General features: G+C 31.0%; 1 protein-coding gene across 5 annotated transcripts; it reads right to left on the reverse strand.

Annotated features, from left to right (window-relative positions):
- Window positions 1–1,088: 1,088 nt before the first annotated feature.
- LOC134680682 (cytochrome P450 4F6-like) lies at window positions 1,089–17,592 on the reverse strand. Of its 5 annotated transcripts, none has more exons than XM_063539822.1 (13): window positions 17,539–17,592; window positions 16,353–16,539; window positions 15,411–15,612; window positions 14,492–14,619; window positions 13,926–14,050; window positions 13,118–13,180; window positions 11,244–11,367; window positions 9,574–9,706; window positions 8,955–9,078; window positions 6,450–6,645; window positions 4,488–4,570; window positions 2,716–2,781; window positions 1,089–1,917 (listed from the first exon to the last, which is right to left on the reverse strand). In XM_063539822.1, the coding sequence occupies exons 2-13, from the start codon at window positions 16,515–16,517 to the stop codon at window positions 1,815–1,817; spliced, it is 1,512 nt and encodes a 503-aa protein (XP_063395892.1). In that variant the 5' UTR covers window positions 16,518–16,539; window positions 17,539–17,592; the 3' UTR covers window positions 1,089–1,814. The 5 variants fall into 5 exon arrangements, with proteins under 5 accessions (XP_063395892.1, XP_063395894.1, XP_063395891.1 ...); XM_063539824.1 differs by lacking the exon at window positions 6,450–6,645 and adding an exon at window positions 6,194–6,389 and having other exon boundaries at window positions 17,408–17,572; XM_063539821.1 differs by having other exon boundaries at window positions 17,408–17,571.
- Window positions 17,593–19,500: the final 1,908 nt, after the last annotated feature.

The raw sequence follows: 19,500 nt of genomic DNA on the forward strand, positions 1-19,500 counted from the left end.
TCTGCAATATGGAATACATGCTTGAATTAAAACTTTTTTGTGTGTTTTTATTTGGCATTGGCAATGTATTTCCATCACAAGGAGTCAACATTTTGTCAATCTAAATCAATCATTGAATTAAGGGATTTTTAAAGTAGAATTTGAAGTTCCGCAGAGAACAATAGCTTTTGTATTTATTCTATGGGACAGTTTAACTTGCAAAATGTTGAATGTCTGAAGCAGACCAACTGACTTTGGGGAAAGATTTTATTTCTTTCATAATTCACTGTTTTAGTACATGAAACTTAATAAAAGTTAGATCAATTCTTGTTAATGACACCAATATATAAAGCTTCTTGAAGAAAAATAAAATCTGAACCTCGCAATACCATATTCCAAAAGAAGACCACCTGATAGAAAATGTGCAATATGTGTGTACATTATGCTGTGTAAATTAAAACATGACAAAAGTCTCAAAGACTAAATTAATTTTTAAGTGGAATTGGCTTCTAGATTATTTTATTTTAGTAAGTTTATATACTGTTCACCTTGATCTCATTCTAGGGATCTTTTCACAAAACATCTGATGACAATAAAAGTTGTATTGAAATGGTCACTTGATTTTTTTGTGAAATGAATCATTGAAATGGCTAGATCATTGTCAGTAAAGTTTGAACTTTAAAGTCAACAAAACAAATTAAAATTTTATAATATAACATTTTATTTAACTAATTGATTGTATTTATACATGATTGTTTGCAAATAACATATGAAATAAAAATGTATACATAAGTATAAAATAATGTCAAGTTTAATACTTTTCATTACCATTATCAACCTCATTACAGCATAATAAATCATACTAAAATCCAATAGTACTAGCCAGCTTGAATTTTTATAACAATGATTGTATAAAACATATAAATTTGGAAAGACAAAATTCCCCGGGTAAACCCAACAGGTTTAATGAATGGATATTATTTATTTTGAATTTATTGAACCATAAAATTAATGTTTGACTCTTCACATTGAATAATCTGCGAAAGTCATATATGTACAATAGAAAAATTAAGGCTACGTCCAAAATCAAGTATATAATATAACAAAACCAACAAAATCTAGGATAATTACCATAGAAATTATGTATTAGTTATAACAAAATAACTTCAAATCAACTAACATGCAGATACAGGGATACATATGACAATAGACCTGTGGGTTCATACAATTTTAAAACAAGAATGTTTCCCTAGTACACAGATGCCCCATCTGACAATCATTTTCAATGTTTAATGGACCATGAAAATGGAAAAAAATCTCTAATTTGGCATTAAAATTGGAAAGATCATATCATAGGGAACATGTTTACTAATTTGGAGGTGATCAGACTTCAACTACATGAAAAACTACCTTGACCAAAAACTTTAACCAAAACTTTAACCTGAAATGGGACAGAGGCACAGACCAGAAAACATAATGCCCATAAATGGGGCATAAAATAATACTGTGTGAACAGGGCATAGTATGTATGATAAATACAAAATAATCATATGACAAAATACTGATTACAGATATAACTTTACATAGCAGTTACAATATTTATTAAAAAAAAACATCTCAAATAAAATTACAATAATTACTACCATAATAAAAAAAAATCTTTCTACTTGTAATACATCTTCCAATTTAAAACAAACTTAAATATTAAACAGCTTCTGTATGACTAAAAGTAATGCCCTTTTAAAAGAAAAATGCACTATTACAAGTTATATGGTTTCGCTACTGACCCCCTATGGATTTATAGAGGGTTAGTAAAATTCATAGGGGGGTCCTCTTTAGCTTCTTTCTTTGAAGTTGACCATAATTCCATTCTTTGCTCTCATGACGACCTCCATGAAATGTTCAACCTTGTGATCAGGATCTAAGGAAATCTCAAATCTGAAAATTAAAGAACATGTTATATTATTTAAAAATGGCGGAACTCCATTGATCACATCATAACATCCTTCTGTATGTATAAGCCATTGGATTATATCAAAAGGGCATTGAATCACATTTTACAATATTGATCTGTATAATAGATATTTACGTAAAGGAGTATACTATACAACACCCCATCAACACAAAAAAAAATATATAGCCTAAAACAAAGTCTTTGTTAAACTTTAAAAAGCTCACTTTAATAAATTTAGAATGTGTCTTATGGCAACAGACATTTGTAAATATGCACAAATCAGCTTGCACATACTGATTCAGGATTCATGAAGTTAAAGACTGTTTTGTTATTAAAAGCATTGTGAATAAGTTTCAACACATTCGGTTGAGGCAAACTATATTTATAGAACTGAAACGAAACATTCAGTCATTTTTATGTTTATAAAGGGGCATAACATATGACGGTATAAGTGACTCCAACAAATTTTGAACTTGATCTGTATTTTGTGGTAATAAGTTTTGTGTATTAGTTATAGAACATTTGATTTAGGCAAACTAAAGTTAGAGAATGGAAACCAATTTTGAGGATGAACACTTAAAATGTTGTTATTTTTAAAAGAGTATGTATAATCCTGCCTTTAACATCAAATTCCTCCAAATAGCCCAAAAAAAATACAATCACTGCAAGGTTTCTGACTTAACTGGGATAAGCATGTGAAAATGTAGCAGTTTGGAAATAGAATTTTTATAATCCTCACTCATAAGATTTAGGCATATTATTAAATTACATATAAAACATACCTGTTAACTATTCTTGCGATCAGAACTTTTTCTTCATGCTGGGCAAATGCTTGTCCAATACAATTTCTAAAGAAGAACAGATAAATATGAGTTGAACTGGGTTAACTGCTTTTAAAAAAAAAATCCTTTAAGTTTTTCTATGCTTGACAATAGACTGAATAGAGACCAGTCATACACTGAGCAATGTTAACTTTACAAATAATTTTATCTAAAGTCAATAAATTTGACATATACATGTATCTACTATATCAATTATTCATGTTAAAATTAATTTTCTTGGTTCAGCTAAGAAAGCTACAAGGAGACACCATCATCTGTTTAAAAATAGAATATAAGGGAGATTACTCTAATTTACCATGGTCAAGCTGGAAAAGGTATACCATCCTTAGTTTATTTCTGTCTAAAATCTGATTAATTCATCATTTTTATCATGGATGAGGGGGTAGGAGGGTTCTGATCCCGAAATCCTGGGCTTAAAAACATGAAATCCTGATGACCCAAATTTAAAGAAATTAAAATCCTGATATCCTGAAATCAAAAAAGGAATTCCTGGATCCCGAAAGGATCAATCCCGAGCCTAAAAAAAAACCATCCTGACATCATGAAAAAATGTCCTCCCCCCTCTATTATGGTACAGCTCAGAAAGCTTCATGACTTGATACCATTAAGGTTCATGTGGAGCCTTCTTCTAAAATGGCTGCAGTCTTTGAGTACAGACAAACCTATGTATCTGAAAGGTTTTCAGACAAATCATATCCTAGCAGATAAATGAAATTCAAATAGATGTTATTTTAGAAAATTGAAGACTTAAGAAAGTTTACTGGATTTTACATTCCTCCAGAAGTAGAAAAATAAACTAAGATAGGAAAGAGGTTTGAGAACTTCCCCACTGGTTAAAATTGAGTTGAACTATTAATGATTGACATTGCCAATAGAGAAACAATAGATACCTGACAATAATTGGTGATTTAAACTGTGTACCTGAGTGGACCATATCAAGTGCTTATTTTATTTCCTAAAGTGCACTGCAAAATCCAGTTTTTAATAAGTTTTAATTTTTTTAAAACATAAAATGCATTAGAAATTAATTTAACTAGGGTATGCTATGCCTTAAATTTTCAGATGTGCAGGTTTGTCTGACTCAGAGTAATTTTGGAGGTAAAAATGCAGCCATTTAAGGCAATGGGTCTATGACAGAGTTAAAGACTTTCAGATGTGTTTATAGGTTTTTAATGCTAATGTTTGAGACTCATTAATTATGTTTTATATCATATATTCTACCTGGACAATAAGTTAATATATATCTAAGTGATAATGGACATTTTATAATCAAAGTGACAATAATGCCTCAGGGCTTAATCCTTTATCCTTCTTAAATTAGAGACATTGCTAAAAGAGTTGTATTAATTATTTATCTTTCTTTATCTGGATAATAACTTGTTTATATTTGTCAACACATTATGTAATAATTAATCTTAGCTTATTGTTTAATTCTCATATATATGTACTATTTTGTGAAAGATATAAGTTTGGAAGTCACAGCGTTGGTGACAAGTTCCAGTCTTGGAAATAAATTATATACTAAGTGGAATTAATCTTCTGTGTATTACTGCTAGTTTACGGTGCATGGTTATTTAGGTTTAACAATTAGTTGTGACCAAATCCTCATACCAGTCTCCTAGTTTTATACTGTGGATTTCTTGGTTAGAGGTCCACATGAACCTTTAATATACGTTTGAAATCAGAATCATGGGGAAATAACTCATGTTTACCTTGGCCCAGCTGAAAAAGGTACAAAACTATATGGGTCCATTTCATGATGTTTGTCTTCTTCAAATCTTTCAGGTTTAAATTCCTGTAAAAACAGTAATGTTTAAAAAATATGATATGACAAATTTGTACAATACTTAAGGTGGTACCCAACACTTTCCCTAAAATTAATTTGGCTTGTTTAATTTTCATAAAATTTTGACAAAGTATTTACTTTGACCCTTTTACAAAAATATAAAAAATTCAAAAAAATTGAACCAAGCGTTTTATCAGAAAAATGACACTGGTTATATAGCAGTTTGACAAACACTAATTTTGATCATTGAGAAACTTTACATTCCCTTCACAATGCAACGTAATTAAAACGTTTAGCTGATATTACAGAGTAATTTCCCAGTAGTGTTAGGTACCACCTTAATTTAAACTAAACTCTTAAAGATTTTAACCATTTGCAGTCTATATATACTAGAACTGTAGCTTACTGTGGATTCATTATTTTAATTCGTTGGATACCAATTTCTATGGGTTTCTTGGGTAGAGGTAAACCACAAATTTAAATCTTCAACGAATAATTTTCTATAGGCTTTGCATACAGAGATTGACAAAAACCACGAAATCAAATATCCACGAATATGAAAGTTTTCAGTTATACACAAAAACTGATACCCATGAAAATAAATGAATCCACAGTAACTTATACTGCCTGCTTCCTGATTTGATAAATAAGTATACATATGACTGAAAAACAGGGTATCAAAGATGTTGATAATATAGATTTGATGTTGTCTTAGATAGATATAGGAAGATATGGTATGATGTAAGGACATTCCTACATGGTCGATGGTAGTTGAGTCTTCCATACAAATTATCTTCTATCAATCTACAGTCTTTAATGATAGGGAGAAACATAGTCGTATTAATGTGACTAATAAGACCATTAGGGAGCTACCATTTGATTTTAAGGGGGGGGAGGGGGTAGGATGAAATTTGAATAAATGAGGCAGGACAGGAGTTTTGAGTAAAAAAAAAAGGCAGGATGAGACACTTGCAAAAAAAAAGTCAGGACGACAATTTAGGTAATAAAAGTCAGGATAAACTAAAAAAAAAAGGCAGGACCGATCAGAGTGAAAAATAAAAAGGCAGGACAGAGATTACAGCTAAAAAAAAATGCAGAACAAAATTTTTCATCCTAGTTGGATGTTGATCAACTGAATAGGGGGGTTTATTGCTATTTTCTAATGGACACTACACAACATACTGTTTCAAATGAATAAATTATGAATTCGTCATATGAAATAATTCACAGGTTTTTATCATTATATTTGTGTGTAAGATCATAAAAGCACTGTATTTTGTAGACTTGTTTTTCAAATAGTTTTCTTTACTCACTTAAAAGTGGTTCACTTTCAAGGAATTTCCAACTTTTCTGTAGCCTTGTGTCACAACTTGACACAAATTATGGTCATTTAGATCTGATTATGTACTTCCGTACAGCGGGTAAATTTCATGGGTGTAAAATTTCACGATTTTCTTTGAATAAGGTATACGAAATATTTTGGCAGGTTCAAAACTTTTATCAATACCTTTGCATTTGTACTTTTAAATTCGCGGGATTTATTTTGGCTATTTTGTTCTATCTGCGAAAATAAGCTAAAATTAACACCCCATGAAAATAACCCGCAATATGGTAATGTATACAAATACTTACCCATGGCTCTGGCCAAATGTGTGAATTATGGTGAACATCAAACATACTCAGACCAAAAAGACTACCTTCTGGGAATTCTACCCCTTCCACAACACAAGGTTCCTGTAACATTCTACTAACTGTAGGGACCGGGGAATGGCATCGTAATACTTCTTTTACAAACATGCTTAAGTATTTCATTTTGGAAATATCGTCACTGAAAAAAGATGGGTTAAATGAAAAGAAATGTACTAATATATATATACAAACTACTAACCCATGGTTCTGGCCAAACATGTGAATTATGGTGAACATCAAACATACTCAAATCAAAAATGCTGCCTTCTGGGAATTCTACCCCCTCCACAACACAAGGTTCCTTTATCATCCTACTAACTGTAGGGACCGGGGAATGGCATCGTAATACTTCTTTTACAAACATACCTAAGTACTTCATTTTGGAAATATCATCACTGAAAAACATGGATGTAATGAAAAGAAACAACATAATTTATGACCAAATCAACAGTTTTAATGTTTAAAAAAATAAAAAACATGAAAAACATTGCTTAAAATATTTTATCTAACATATTGTGGGTGATGCCTTAGAATTTCTTTCAAAAACTTGTTTCTTAAATATCGAAATTGAAAGAAACAACATGCACTGTTACCTGATCCAAATTGTATATCAATTTTCAAGTTATTGAAATATAATATATATGAAAAAAAGGGTGTTACTGTGACATTATTGACCAAGTCATTCTTTAACAAATTAATTTGCTTTAACTTGTGTTATTACCAGTTACACACCTATATAATAGTTATGAGTTTTTTCTGTACTAATTTTTTGTATGTTTTTTTCTCATTTGCTATTTAATGATTGATTTCAAAAGGATATGGGCTGCAAATTAAAACAACAAGTTTAACCCCAACATGTAAATTTTGTAGTTAAGTGCATGTCCAAAGTTTGGAACCTGCGATGCCTATTACTGTGGATTCATTTATGTTCGTGGGTACTAATTTTCATACCAACGAAATCCACGAAAATTGGTATCCCAAGATTAATAATGAATCCACAGTATTCACAATTTTGTTCATTATAAATTTTTTTTTACATAAATAATTGAAAAAAACAAGAATATTTATTGTAATAGGAAATAACTTTAAAAAGGACTGAACTACATTTTATGTTGTCTAAATAAATCAAAGATATATATATATAAAAGACTCAGAGGTGCGATGGGGATGCTAAATTAAAATGGTCTACGCTCAAGTACAATGGTCAGTTAGCTGATGTGCGATGGTCTATTAGAAGCATGATGACTGGTTTAAAATCTACAGGTGTGCAATCAGTATAAGAAGTAGATTTTATAGCAGCCAGTATATATGTTCCAGACCGTATGAGTATTTGGACCCTACGCGTACGGTCCCTATTCATATTCATACTTTTTCTAAATACTTGTACGGTCTGACTAATATTAAGAAGTTGGTCAAGTTTATTAGATACAAATGCATATTAGAGATCAACATAACTTAACTCTCAAATAAATATAAAAAAGTTCAATTAAAATTGAAATAAAAACTTTATATTCTAACTATTTAAAAAAAGCACGCTAATCAACTCTGTTAATCTCTTGTATTTAGCATGTTGATCAGTTATAAAACATTAATTGATTGAGGATCACTGAAATTGAAGAAAGCTGAAGTAATTTAAAATATAATATGGGAGAACAGTTATTTTAGAATGTTTAGCAACTTTACAAAAAATGCAAATGCAAAGGAACATGTATGAACTGCAAACATGTATATTTTAAATGTAAAAAAATATTACGTTATTTGTTGTAGCAAGTGTTACCTTGAGCATACCAAAATAGGATTCAGATATACAATTAAACAAATGTTTAATTTCAATTGTTTGTTTGTTCAGTTTATCCATCTTATTGTGCTAACAATTTGTAAAAATAAAAATTAATGTTATAAATTGTTAATATAACCAATATGATCCAATCACATGTATGTTCAGCTCGTACTGGACCATAAGGGTATATTCATACGGTCCAAATACTTATATGGTCTGGAACATATACATTCAATATTGTCTATGCATGTCCTTCAGTTGCATTCTAAATCAGACTCTTTGATTTCATGCATCAGAACATAATTTAACGCTATCATTTTATCTTTACTTTGTTCCTCTTAATTACTGTTATTCAAAAATAAAGAGTCTGTCTGCTAACCTGTATGTATAGAGAATGCCACACTTCATTGTATGTAAAAGGAATGTTTTGGTGATTAAAAAAAAATATCTCAAAAGATGATTTACTTTCCATATTCACCAATTCTCCCAGTTTCTCATAGTGTTATAAGTTTATTATCCCTTAATTAACTTAAAACACAGCATACTGATTCCAACATACAAATTGACTTCAACTTCAACATTTAAAGCTTTGAAAATGTTGTTATTGAAGACCATTGCACTTCAGCATTACTGCACCATCGCATGTCAGCGAAGCTATTAAACAAGGAATTATTTGAATCTGAAATAATTTTGAATTCTGGAAAATTGATTTAGTTGGATTAGTTTTTATCATCAATTTCTTATTAATTTTTCAGGATGCAAAATTATGCCAGATTCAAATACTTCCCTTGTTTCAACAAGATAACATCACAATGCAACCATCACACCTCAGCATGACCATTATGGTTCGGAGTACCATTTTGGTACAGAGTCCTATATATATATATATATATTAATATCAAAACAATATATCCTAATAAGTACCTGTCAATATATTGTTTATCTCCAACGACCTCTCTGACCTCTCTATAAACTTTATCCTGTATATCTTTATGTTTACCTAAACTGTACATACTCCAACTGAGGGCACTTGCTGTTGTGTCATGACCTTCAAAAAAATAATAATCTACAATTACAGTTTCAATAAAAGTAAAAGAAGAATGTGTCTTTAAGGACTGAAATGTCCACGCTCAAGCTTTACAATTTTGTAAGTTATGTACCAATACTGTGAATTCATTTATTTTTGTAGGTATCAATTTTCGTGGGTTGAGGAAAACTTGCATTTTTGTGGGTGTTTGATTTTCTGGTTTTGTAATTCTCTGTATACATGTATAAAGAAAATGTGTATTTTATTGGACATTTGAGTTCATGTTCACCGATTCCCGCAAAAAACATGAAAATTGGTATCTAACGAATTATAATAAATCTACAGTAAACAGAAAGACTGAAGAAAAGGTAATAGAAATGTATACTCTCTACCTTATAGTGTTGGGTATAACTAGACGAGATAGACAAACTAAGTTTTCCATCAAATAGAGTGATATCCATGACTCTTCCAAATACATTTATAAATCCTATATCAAAATATAATACAAAAAAATACCTGCAAACATGAATGTGTCTACTTCATTTCTGATCTCCTCGTCTGTTAGGCCATTGCCGTTATCATCTGTAGCCGTTAATAAAATGTCCAAAAAATCTAACTGTTTTTTCTTCTCAGTATCTTTATTATTAGCCTGCAAATGAAAAGAATTTTTATTATATGATTTTATCACATCTAAAATATCAAGTTGATCACTTTCTCATTTACCAAATGAATTATCTTCATTAAGAATGATTATGTATGATCTAAATATATCTTGATAAATATGTTATATTGCTATTTTATGAAATTTTTCTTTGATATTACTGACTGATAATTTCCTTTCTCTAATTTTTGTACTATTTATACATATCCGGAGCGGTGTGAGAAAAATATTTCTCCTCACAAGTGAAAAATCTGTTCTCAGCAAATGATTAGTCAAAATTTGATTATGATGTCTAAATGTTTTGTTTTCTTCTGAATTTTTCCTATTGTGACGTCATGAAAAAAGGGTACAATGCCTGATGACGTCGCATATAAAAAACACAAGTTTCTGAAAATCTTTGAAAAAGAACAATAAAAAGCATTAGAGAAACAGATTCCGACACTGTAACTCGTGTATTACAATATTTCTCCACTCTCCACAGTTAAATTTTATTATTTAAAGGGATTGGCAAGCCTCACGCTTTAAATAATAAAATTTAACTGTCTCGAGTGGAGAAATATCGTAATACACTTGTTGCAGTGTAAGAATCTATATTTCTCTAATTTTTGTGCTATTTTCACATTTCCTGACTGGTGTGAGAAAAATATTCCTCCTCACTAGTGAAAAATCTGTTCTCCGCAAATGATTAGTCGAAATTTGATTATGACGTCAAAATGTTTTGTTTTCTTCTCAATTTTCCTATTGTGACGTCATGACAAAAAGGGGACCTTGCCTGATGACATCGCATATGAAGAACACAAGTTTCTGAAAATCTTTGAAAAAGAATGATTTAAGTCATCAGAGAAACAGATTCCTACACTATAACTCGTGTATTACGATATTTCTCCACTTTCAACAGTTAAATTTAATTATTTAAAATGCTCGGCACTTAGCCTCTCGCTTTAAATAATAAAATTTAACTGTCCCGAGTGGAGAAATATCGTAATACACTTGTTGCAGTGTAGAAATCTATATTTCTCAGCACAGAAGAATGATATGAAAATTTATTGCTATAAACTATGGGTGCATGTGATGTTGACACTGAAATTAACAATGTCGTCATATGTAAAATAAAGATAAACAGATTATCACTGGTCATCTCACCTCCATTGCTTTCTCACGTCTCCGTACAAGCTTAAAAGAGATGACAAACTATAATCTATAAATCTATAAAAATCTATAAACAGCTAACTAGTTTTCATCAAGACTTAACATCAGATTCCCCACAGCATGTATAATTTGGGTTTAATATCAAGCCTGATGTACTTTAAAAACTTCTAATTTAAAGACAACTTTCATAGATTGATATCAAATTAACAATAGTCCCACATGAAGAAGATGAAAATGAGGTTCCAGTATAATAGAATATCTCCCACTAGCAAAGTTTATAAAAAGCCCCATTGATAGAGCTAAACAAATTAAGAAACAGAAGATATATTACCAGATAAGATTCTAATCATATTATTTATGGAGATTGTTTACCTACCAATTCTGTTCTCCTCTTAGCAATTATATCTTCAGAAAACTGATGAACAAAGTCACAAAGTTTGTAAAACTCTCTTCCAGTAGAAGACAACCTGAACAATATTGGATTGTACAGAAAAATGTTCCTACAAACAAAATAATAGTTTAATATGAAACAAAAGTTAATTTTGTACAATGCTAAAGTATCTCAGTAAAATTTGTACAATTTTCTATTCTTGTAAATAAATATAAGTAGATGTGGTATGAGTGCCAATGAGACAACTCTCCATCCAAATCACAATTTGTAAAAAGTATATCACTATAGGTTGAAGAACAGCCTTCAACATGGAGCTTTGAACAGTGGCGGATTTACCGGGGGGCACAGGGGGCACATGCCCCCCCAGTTCAGGTCACTAAAATTTTTCACTAACATAATTTTATTGCTACTGAAACTTCTAATCTCTTAGTGCAGAAATTGTCACAGCTTGATTAGACTTCTTAAACTGGCCGTTAATTAATACCAGGGTCCCCATGCATGATTTATGACAACTTATCGGTGGGTGTGTAAATATTGACACCTGTGTGTAATGTCTCTATGCAAAAGCTTTTATGTAAAATACATTTATATGTTGATTGGAATAGTACAAATTTGTATTGGTTTATTATACAATACCGATTAAGATTGCTAGTACCAGGTGAAACTTCTGATCTGTGTATTTGAAGAATATTAAAGTACATTTCCTGTAAATGTACGTTTTTACCAAAACTTTCTTTTTGTGAATTTATCAAGCAACGAATTTCATTCCCCTATTATTTTCAAGGGAAATCAACAATTTGTTTTACTCCACCTCCCCTTCCCCTAATGCTTTCCCACTGTCCAGGGAAAATAAATTGACATTTCCTATTAAATAATTAATAATAAAATGCTATTTGATTTTTGTTAAAAATTTAGTTTGTAACAGAATCTAGGACTTATACATTTCTCTAAAAGCCGAAGCATGCAGTTATATTTGTTTTTATTGTTCTTGTTTCAATTACCATGTACACGTATGATAATCATGAGGCTATGCAAAAGGCCACCATTTAAGAAGATATGAAGGTGTTTTGCAGATATTAGAATAATGTGCAAAAAAGTTAGTCTGGAAGCGAGGCCAAAAAATATAGATAAAAGAAAATAGAGGTGATGAAATATAAAGAAATATTGTTTGATTGTTGCATGGTTGTTTTACTTCCAGTGGAAAATAGTTGATGCATGTTTAGGTCGAATATAATAAAGATCATTTGGCAGTAAAGTGAAAAAGTAAAAAACGTAAAACATATCGAAATATAGAAACTATGATATTTGCCCCCCCCCCCCCCCCCCAACAAACAAAAACAAAAAAAACAAATAAACAAACAAACAAACAAACAAACCTAAAAAAAAATTGGTTCATGGTGCACCCCCCCCCCCCAGACATCGATGTCCTGGATCCGCCCCTTGACTCACACTAAATAGTAAGCTATAAAGGGCTCCAAAAATGACTAATGTAAAGCCATTCAAACAGAAAATTTGCAACATGTATCATATTTTGGATTATTTTGATTTTTTATGATTGATGCAATTGTTTTAAACTCTGTGAAAGGAGATATGTCAATGTGAAAAACAAGAACTATATATGGCTACTGAAAAAAAAAAAATCCTATAATTGATTGATTGATGGTTGGTTAATGTCCAGTGGCAATCATTACAAGAATATTCAGGATGATAAAATAGTAATTAATCATATGATATTATACCAAACTTTGTCCCCAACAGACCATTCTTCCAGCTCGTTTACTGTTTTCCTTCTTCTTTCTATCGAAATCAAATCAAATTAAAATTAACAGTCACAAATCATTGTGTTCTCTGAAACTTACAGTGCTCGAGCTAAAACCAGTGTCACCAATCTTTTCACAGCTTTAACATAAGGATGATTTTCACTGAAAATACAAATGTAAACTTATGAAATCATTTTCTTTAGTTGATTTCTATCTGTTTTTGTACAAGTTTTCAAAAAGATCTTTTAATCATATCCAAACTGAAAGGCAAACTTTTAACTTTGGAAAAAATGAATATATATACATTGGAGCAAGCCTCATGATTTTGTTATGATTCTTTAATTCACATATTGTAAATGATTAAAGGCTATATTTTGGAAATGAATTTTACACAAATTGCACTGCAAGGACTTTGATATCAAGTTTCATCCTAAATCTCTTTCAAGTAATTAGTTGTTACACCATTAAGTAATAAAGTTTTGAACTTTTCAGCTAATAGGTATAAGTTTATGTCCAATCATTATTTATAACCAAATTGATCCTTACACTTTAAGGCATTAGAGAAAATAAAAAAATGTTGATTAACCATTTTATCCAGATTTAGGGCCAATATATGCACTTTTTTCTGTATGAACATTTCTTAGTATATGTATTTGTTGTATATACTGTTAATTCAGAAATTATCGCAATGTTTTTATAAGAATTGTGACAGGATTATAATTGCACTAATTTAAAATCGCATTTGGAATTCTTTTATCCGACTTTAATCAGATTTTTCTAAATATCGCAAAAATTAAAATCGCATTTAAGTCTAAAATAAAAATAATAATATAATAAATGCACACAATAATTTCTGAATTTACAGTATCCCAGTGACAGGAAGTCTCAATTGCATAAATAAACTTACCCCACAAGTTGTACATTCCCTTTATATGACAAAGAACACTGCAGTAAGGTATCCAGAGTTGCCAGGCTGGCTAGCTGGAAAATTTCTATGTATTTACCACCTTTACAGGAACTGGCAAATTTTTCCTAATAAATATAAATTAAAATTAGATATTTTCAAAAGAAAAATACATTGACAAAACTTAAAGCACATTGGACTAATAAACTTGCTGTGTATTGTAATCAATTTAGCTATTTAACAGTTTTATTTAATGCTCCTGAGAACTATTAGTAGCTACTAGAGGAAACTCTACCAAAATGAAATTAAGGGAGGTTTGTTTCAACTATTCTTTATACTAGCTTCATACCCGTAGCCAGAGGGAGTTCGGGGGGTTTGGACAAACCCCCCCCTTGAAAACAAATAAGCACTGTTAAAGTCAATGTTCTGTTCGAATTTTTACTGTGAGTCCAACAAACCCCTCCTTGGAAATTCCTGGCTACGGGCCTGAGCTTTTCATATTTTTTTAATCAAAATGTCAATCAAGAATTTTTTAGAAGAATAGGATTAATACATGAACAAGTACTTACCAATAATGTATCTGCCACATCATTATAAACCTTGAAGTAACCATTCAATACACTGAAGTGAAAACCAGGTGTCAGTAAACGCCTATTTCTTTCCCATTTTGGTCCATCTGACACTAGTAAACTGTCTCCTGTAAAATCAGACCAGACTGATTCTTAACATATATCTTTTACTCCCATACTAGCTATAACTAATGATTTTTTAACCTTTAGTCATACAGCAGCTTCTATATTACTCACTGATCATTGATAGCACAAACAAGAGTCAATCACAAAAATTGAACAAATATAACTTTACACCAAGCACTGATAAAATAAACAAGACTCCTTCAATAAGCTTTGTAAATTCTAACTACTCTATAAACAAGAGTCATTACAAAATTAAGCTATACTCACCAAGCCACGGTTAAATAAACTAGAATCCTTCATAAGATTTAATTATACTCACCAAGAACTGGTTTCATAAACCTAAGTCCTTCACAAGATTTACCTATACTCACCAAGCCATAGTAACATAAACAAAAGTCCTTCACAAGATTTACCTATACTTACCAAGCCCTGGTTACATAAACAAGATCCCTTCACAAGATTTACCTATACTCACCAAGCCATGGTTACACAAACAAGATCCCTTCACAAGATTTAGCTTTAATACTCACCAAGCCATGGCTACACAAACAAGATCCCTTCACAAGATTTAACAATGATCACCAAGCCTTGGTTCACAAAACCAAGAGTTCCCCAAGAGATTTAGCTATACTCACCAAGCCATGGTAAGACAAACAAATATCCTGCCCCAGACTTGGCTTTAGGTGCATTTGATTTCATTAAAACTTTACTCACCAAGCCATGGTAGTACAAATAAATATCCTGCCCAGGACTCGGCTTTAGGTGCATTTGATTTCATTAAAACTTTACTCACCAAGCCATGGTAGTACAAATAAATATCCTGCCCCAGACTTGGCTTTAGGTGCATTTGATTTCATTAAAACTTTGATGGTATCAGGATGTGTAAGTTGAAGAATTGGACGGTTAATAAACAACCAGAAAGTGTAAGCTTTAGCATTCTGTTTCTCTACATACTCTTCATGATTTCTACACACAAAATCGTGGTAACAGCCTATCTACAATAAAATATGTCTTGTAATACGATTTTAAAAAGATGGGTATATTTATACATGATATAATTCAAATAAGTAGAAAGTTTCATTAAGATGCAATAACTCATGTTACGGGCTAAATATTTTATGTTCAAAAGGTCAATCTTTGCAAAGTAAGAACTGAACTACACAAAGGATAAATTTGTTGGACCAGACTAATAGAGGGATGGAATCTAGAATATGTATGGGTTGATTGGTATAAAATTTCTCCACATTTATAATGTATACAGAAAATTTACTTTAGAACCATTACTCACCTGCAGGGTCTGAAAGGCCCATTCTCAATAACATTTATTTACTGAAAAACTAAATAAAATAGTCCTATTTCAAGAGAATGTATCTTATGTATCTAGTCTGGTGAAATTTAGATAAATATATACAGCTTTCATTTGAAAAAAATGCTTGCTTGAAAACCTTGATATACATTAGCCCCTTTAGTTTTAAACATAATTAAACTACAGTGAAACTTGTTTAAACCTAACCGCTTTGGGACTCAAGATTTTGTTTGGTTTTAACCGATGTTTGGTTTTATCAGGTTCACAGCGCATATAATAAGTTATGGAGGGACTTAAGAATATGTTTGGTTTAAACAGGTTTTCGGTTTATGCAGGATTTGGTTAAGCCAGGTTTCACTGGACATACTAGTAGTTAAGCTTAATAACCCTTTTTTCTACAGAGAAGTCAATGTCAAGACTAGTACCTACCTGCAATGCATTACCAAACAGCCAGTGAGGTTTGGGGCCTGGAAAATGTGACAATACTTTCTTTATTTTCTTGTACCATCTTATAAATGTGAACAACCTTATGACAACGTAGGTCAAAATCAGCACAACCAAACCAACAAGTATTGACATCAGCATTGCACCCATTCTATCTAGATCACAAAATTATCTGTAGAAATGGAAAAAAGTAATTTTAGATAATATATTTACCATGTTTTAATATCATTCAGATACATATAATTTGTTCCATAGTGTAAATGATAATTGATGTATTGTGAAGTTGTTATGTTCTATAAATCTGAAAATTATAGCTGTTGAAGTGGAGAAATCGGCCTTATCAAATTTGCCTGAATTTGTGTTCGTCATATTGGGATGATTATAATTGCAGTTTTGATCATCATGTTGACACAAGTGATATATGAGGGACTTTAACCCTCAATCTTATGGCCTGTTGGCACAAATTGATTCAAATGTGCAGATTTACTCCTTCATTCCTTTTGCTTAATATAGTTATCCTCTCTATGGTTTTAAAGGATATATGCTGGTTAAGATTAGGTTTGAGGAATTGCAGCATCAAATCTGCCAATTCTGTTAATATAATTTGTCATTATTTGTAGTTTGGCATTCATCTATATTGATGTTCTTGTCTTCTAACAAGTTCTAGTCGAATTAATATGGTAGCTGGTAAATGCTGGTAGGGTTCGAATTAGGATGGAGTCTGTGACTATTTCTGCGTTATTAAATATTGTATGCCATTTTTCTCTATTCTTTATTTTCTAGTCTTAGCACATTTAGCCTTTAAACGTCTATATACATATCTAGGTCAATGTCAGAAAAATATATACTTTTTTGTATAATTGGCACAAAACTGGGGAAGGGCTTGCCATTCACGAGTTTTTTAGCCTCATACAAACAAGTTTATATTTTTATTTTTGTGACATTGACCTAATATTGTATATTTATTTAACAGGGTGAGACTAGATAAGCGAAAAGCAAATGTGAACTCATATTATTTCTTTAATCATTTCCTTTTTTACCTATTATATTTGCTTTTTAAATAAAGAATTACTCTTTTTTTCTTATGCACTGCGTAGACTTTGGTTATTGGTCAAGATTTTCTACAATTTAACAAAGATGAAGAATTTAGTTGTAGATGAAGTGTATTTACGATGTTCTCTGTCATGTGTCAAAGAGAAAGTGAAACCAAAGTTGTTACTTTTCCCGACCAATGAAAATTGACGTAATATCAAGAGTGTGGATAACTATCCAAGAAGAGTTCGAGTTGAAGTTCGAATTAACATTACGAATTCGAATATTTGATTAAACCAAGGATTTGTATAGTTAAACTAAATAACTATACAAATCCTTGATTAAACCATTTATGATGATCAGATCGGCCCCTAGTATGTTACAAATAATGATTACAAATAGACATTAGTAAAAAAAAAAAAGAACAATACTGATGCTAATGTTTTTGATTTGGAAATTTTTATTTTAATAAAAATGATTAATTACTGAGAAAGAATTTAATTTCTTGCAAGATTTATTCTACTTCGCTGTTTCGAAATTGTTTACCAAAGTTCAGTTATATATTTTATGATTTAAAAATCAGTTGAAATCTACTCACTTGCATATTGACCTGTTAAATTACATACCTGCAATTTTCACTTCAAGATTGATTTTCACTTCAAGATTGGTTTTCACACGGTAAACACTTAGTTCTTTTATATATATATAAATTGTATCTATTTTCGAGTTGAAGCGTCGATCAACGATTTCGATAGATTTAAGAGAAAAATATTTATAGATTTGAATTTTTGGAGCTAGAGTTGATGCGTCGATCAACGATTTCGATAGTTTTAAGGATTTTTTTTTATAGATTTGAACTTGTGAAGTTATATATAGTTGAAGCGTCGATCAACTATTTCATTAGTTTTGAATATACATAGATTTGTAATTTTCAGTTGAATTTTTTGATAACTTTCTAATATTTTCCTCTTCCGTGAAGTGATTTTAAATACCAAATTTAGATACAACTATTTCTGTTGTTCAGTTATCATTTCAGCAAGTATGGACGAGACAGCAATATCATGGTTGTATTCATTATTAACACCAGAGGAACAAGTAGATATTGGTGACGAATTGCGTCCTGCTGTCGTTAGTCCTACTCAGTCTTTTGATATTGAGCTCGAGGGGGAGTTAAATGTGAAGTTCATTGAGAATAAGAGAGATGCGTTAAGAAAACAATCTCAGGGAGCGCATAAACAGCAAGAGGAAATACAGGTGCTGTCGGAGACTATTTCCAGAGAGCAGTTACATTGTACACTGGATATATACAGAAACAGAACAAAAAGTTAGAGACCTGAGCAAGGTGTATATGAACTTTTATTTATAGTGATTATTTTAATTATCTTGTAATCTTTTTAAGTTTAGAAATTATTTTTTTAACTGTTCCTATAATAGTATTGTTTTAAATTATCATTTTTTTTACCTAGAACAGTATTTTTTTTTTAAATTATAAACGCTTAGTGCTTTGCGTTACTTTACAGTTTTTTGTTGATCTTTATATCCCCCTCTAGTAACTTAAATCGTGTTCAGTAGATCTAGGTTGTGAGGCAACTTTTACGAGAAAGGCTTTTTAAACTCTGACCTCTTTTAATAGCAGGGGGAGAGTTTTGTGGCAGATTTCTCTTTTGGTTTTCCAGAGGGTTGACTTCAGCAGATCCTTGATTATATTCTTTATGGACACCAGGGAGGCTTGTTTGTTAGCTGACTCTGTTTATATAAACCATTTATTTAGTGTGCCTTCTCAATACTATTTTTACCCCTTTTTTTTTTTGGCTGCGGACCTTCGGTTTGGCGGGTTAATTGTATGCAATTACATTTTTAGAATTTATACCTTGATAATTCTTGTAATTGTTTCTTTATTTGAACTATAATTGTGTTGTGTGATACCATATCATTAGCCTAATAAAATGTTTTTATGATACATGTATTTTCATGATTTCGAAAGTAATTTGATACCTGTTACCTAGTCTATATCTTCCTCCTCTAGCAGGAGCTTCGCTTCTATAGTGTAATTCAAATTTGCACCCTTATTTGCACCCTAACCCTTACACACGGGGCACTC

This window comes from Mytilus trossulus, chromosome 8, assembly GCF_036588685.1.
Source record: "Mytilus trossulus isolate FHL-02 chromosome 8, PNRI_Mtr1.1.1.hap1, whole genome shotgun sequence".
Classification (NCBI taxonomy): Eukaryota; Metazoa; Mollusca; class Bivalvia; order Mytilida; family Mytilidae; genus Mytilus; species Mytilus trossulus.

Bases quoted from the DNA above. Each gene is read 5' to 3' on its own strand.
- LOC134680682 (XM_063539822.1), bottom strand. From the start codon at position 16,517: ATGGGTGCAATGCTGATGTCAATACTTGTTGGTTTGGTTGTGCTGATT. The intron at 14,620-15,410 runs GTGAGTAAAGTT...CTGATTTTACAG, and splicing joins ATTTGTACTACCATGGCTTG to GAGACAGTTTACTAGTGTCA. The intron at 9,079-9,573 runs GTATTTTTTTGT...ATTTTTTTGAAG, and splicing joins AGACACATTCATGTTTGCAG to GTCATGACACAACAGCAAGT.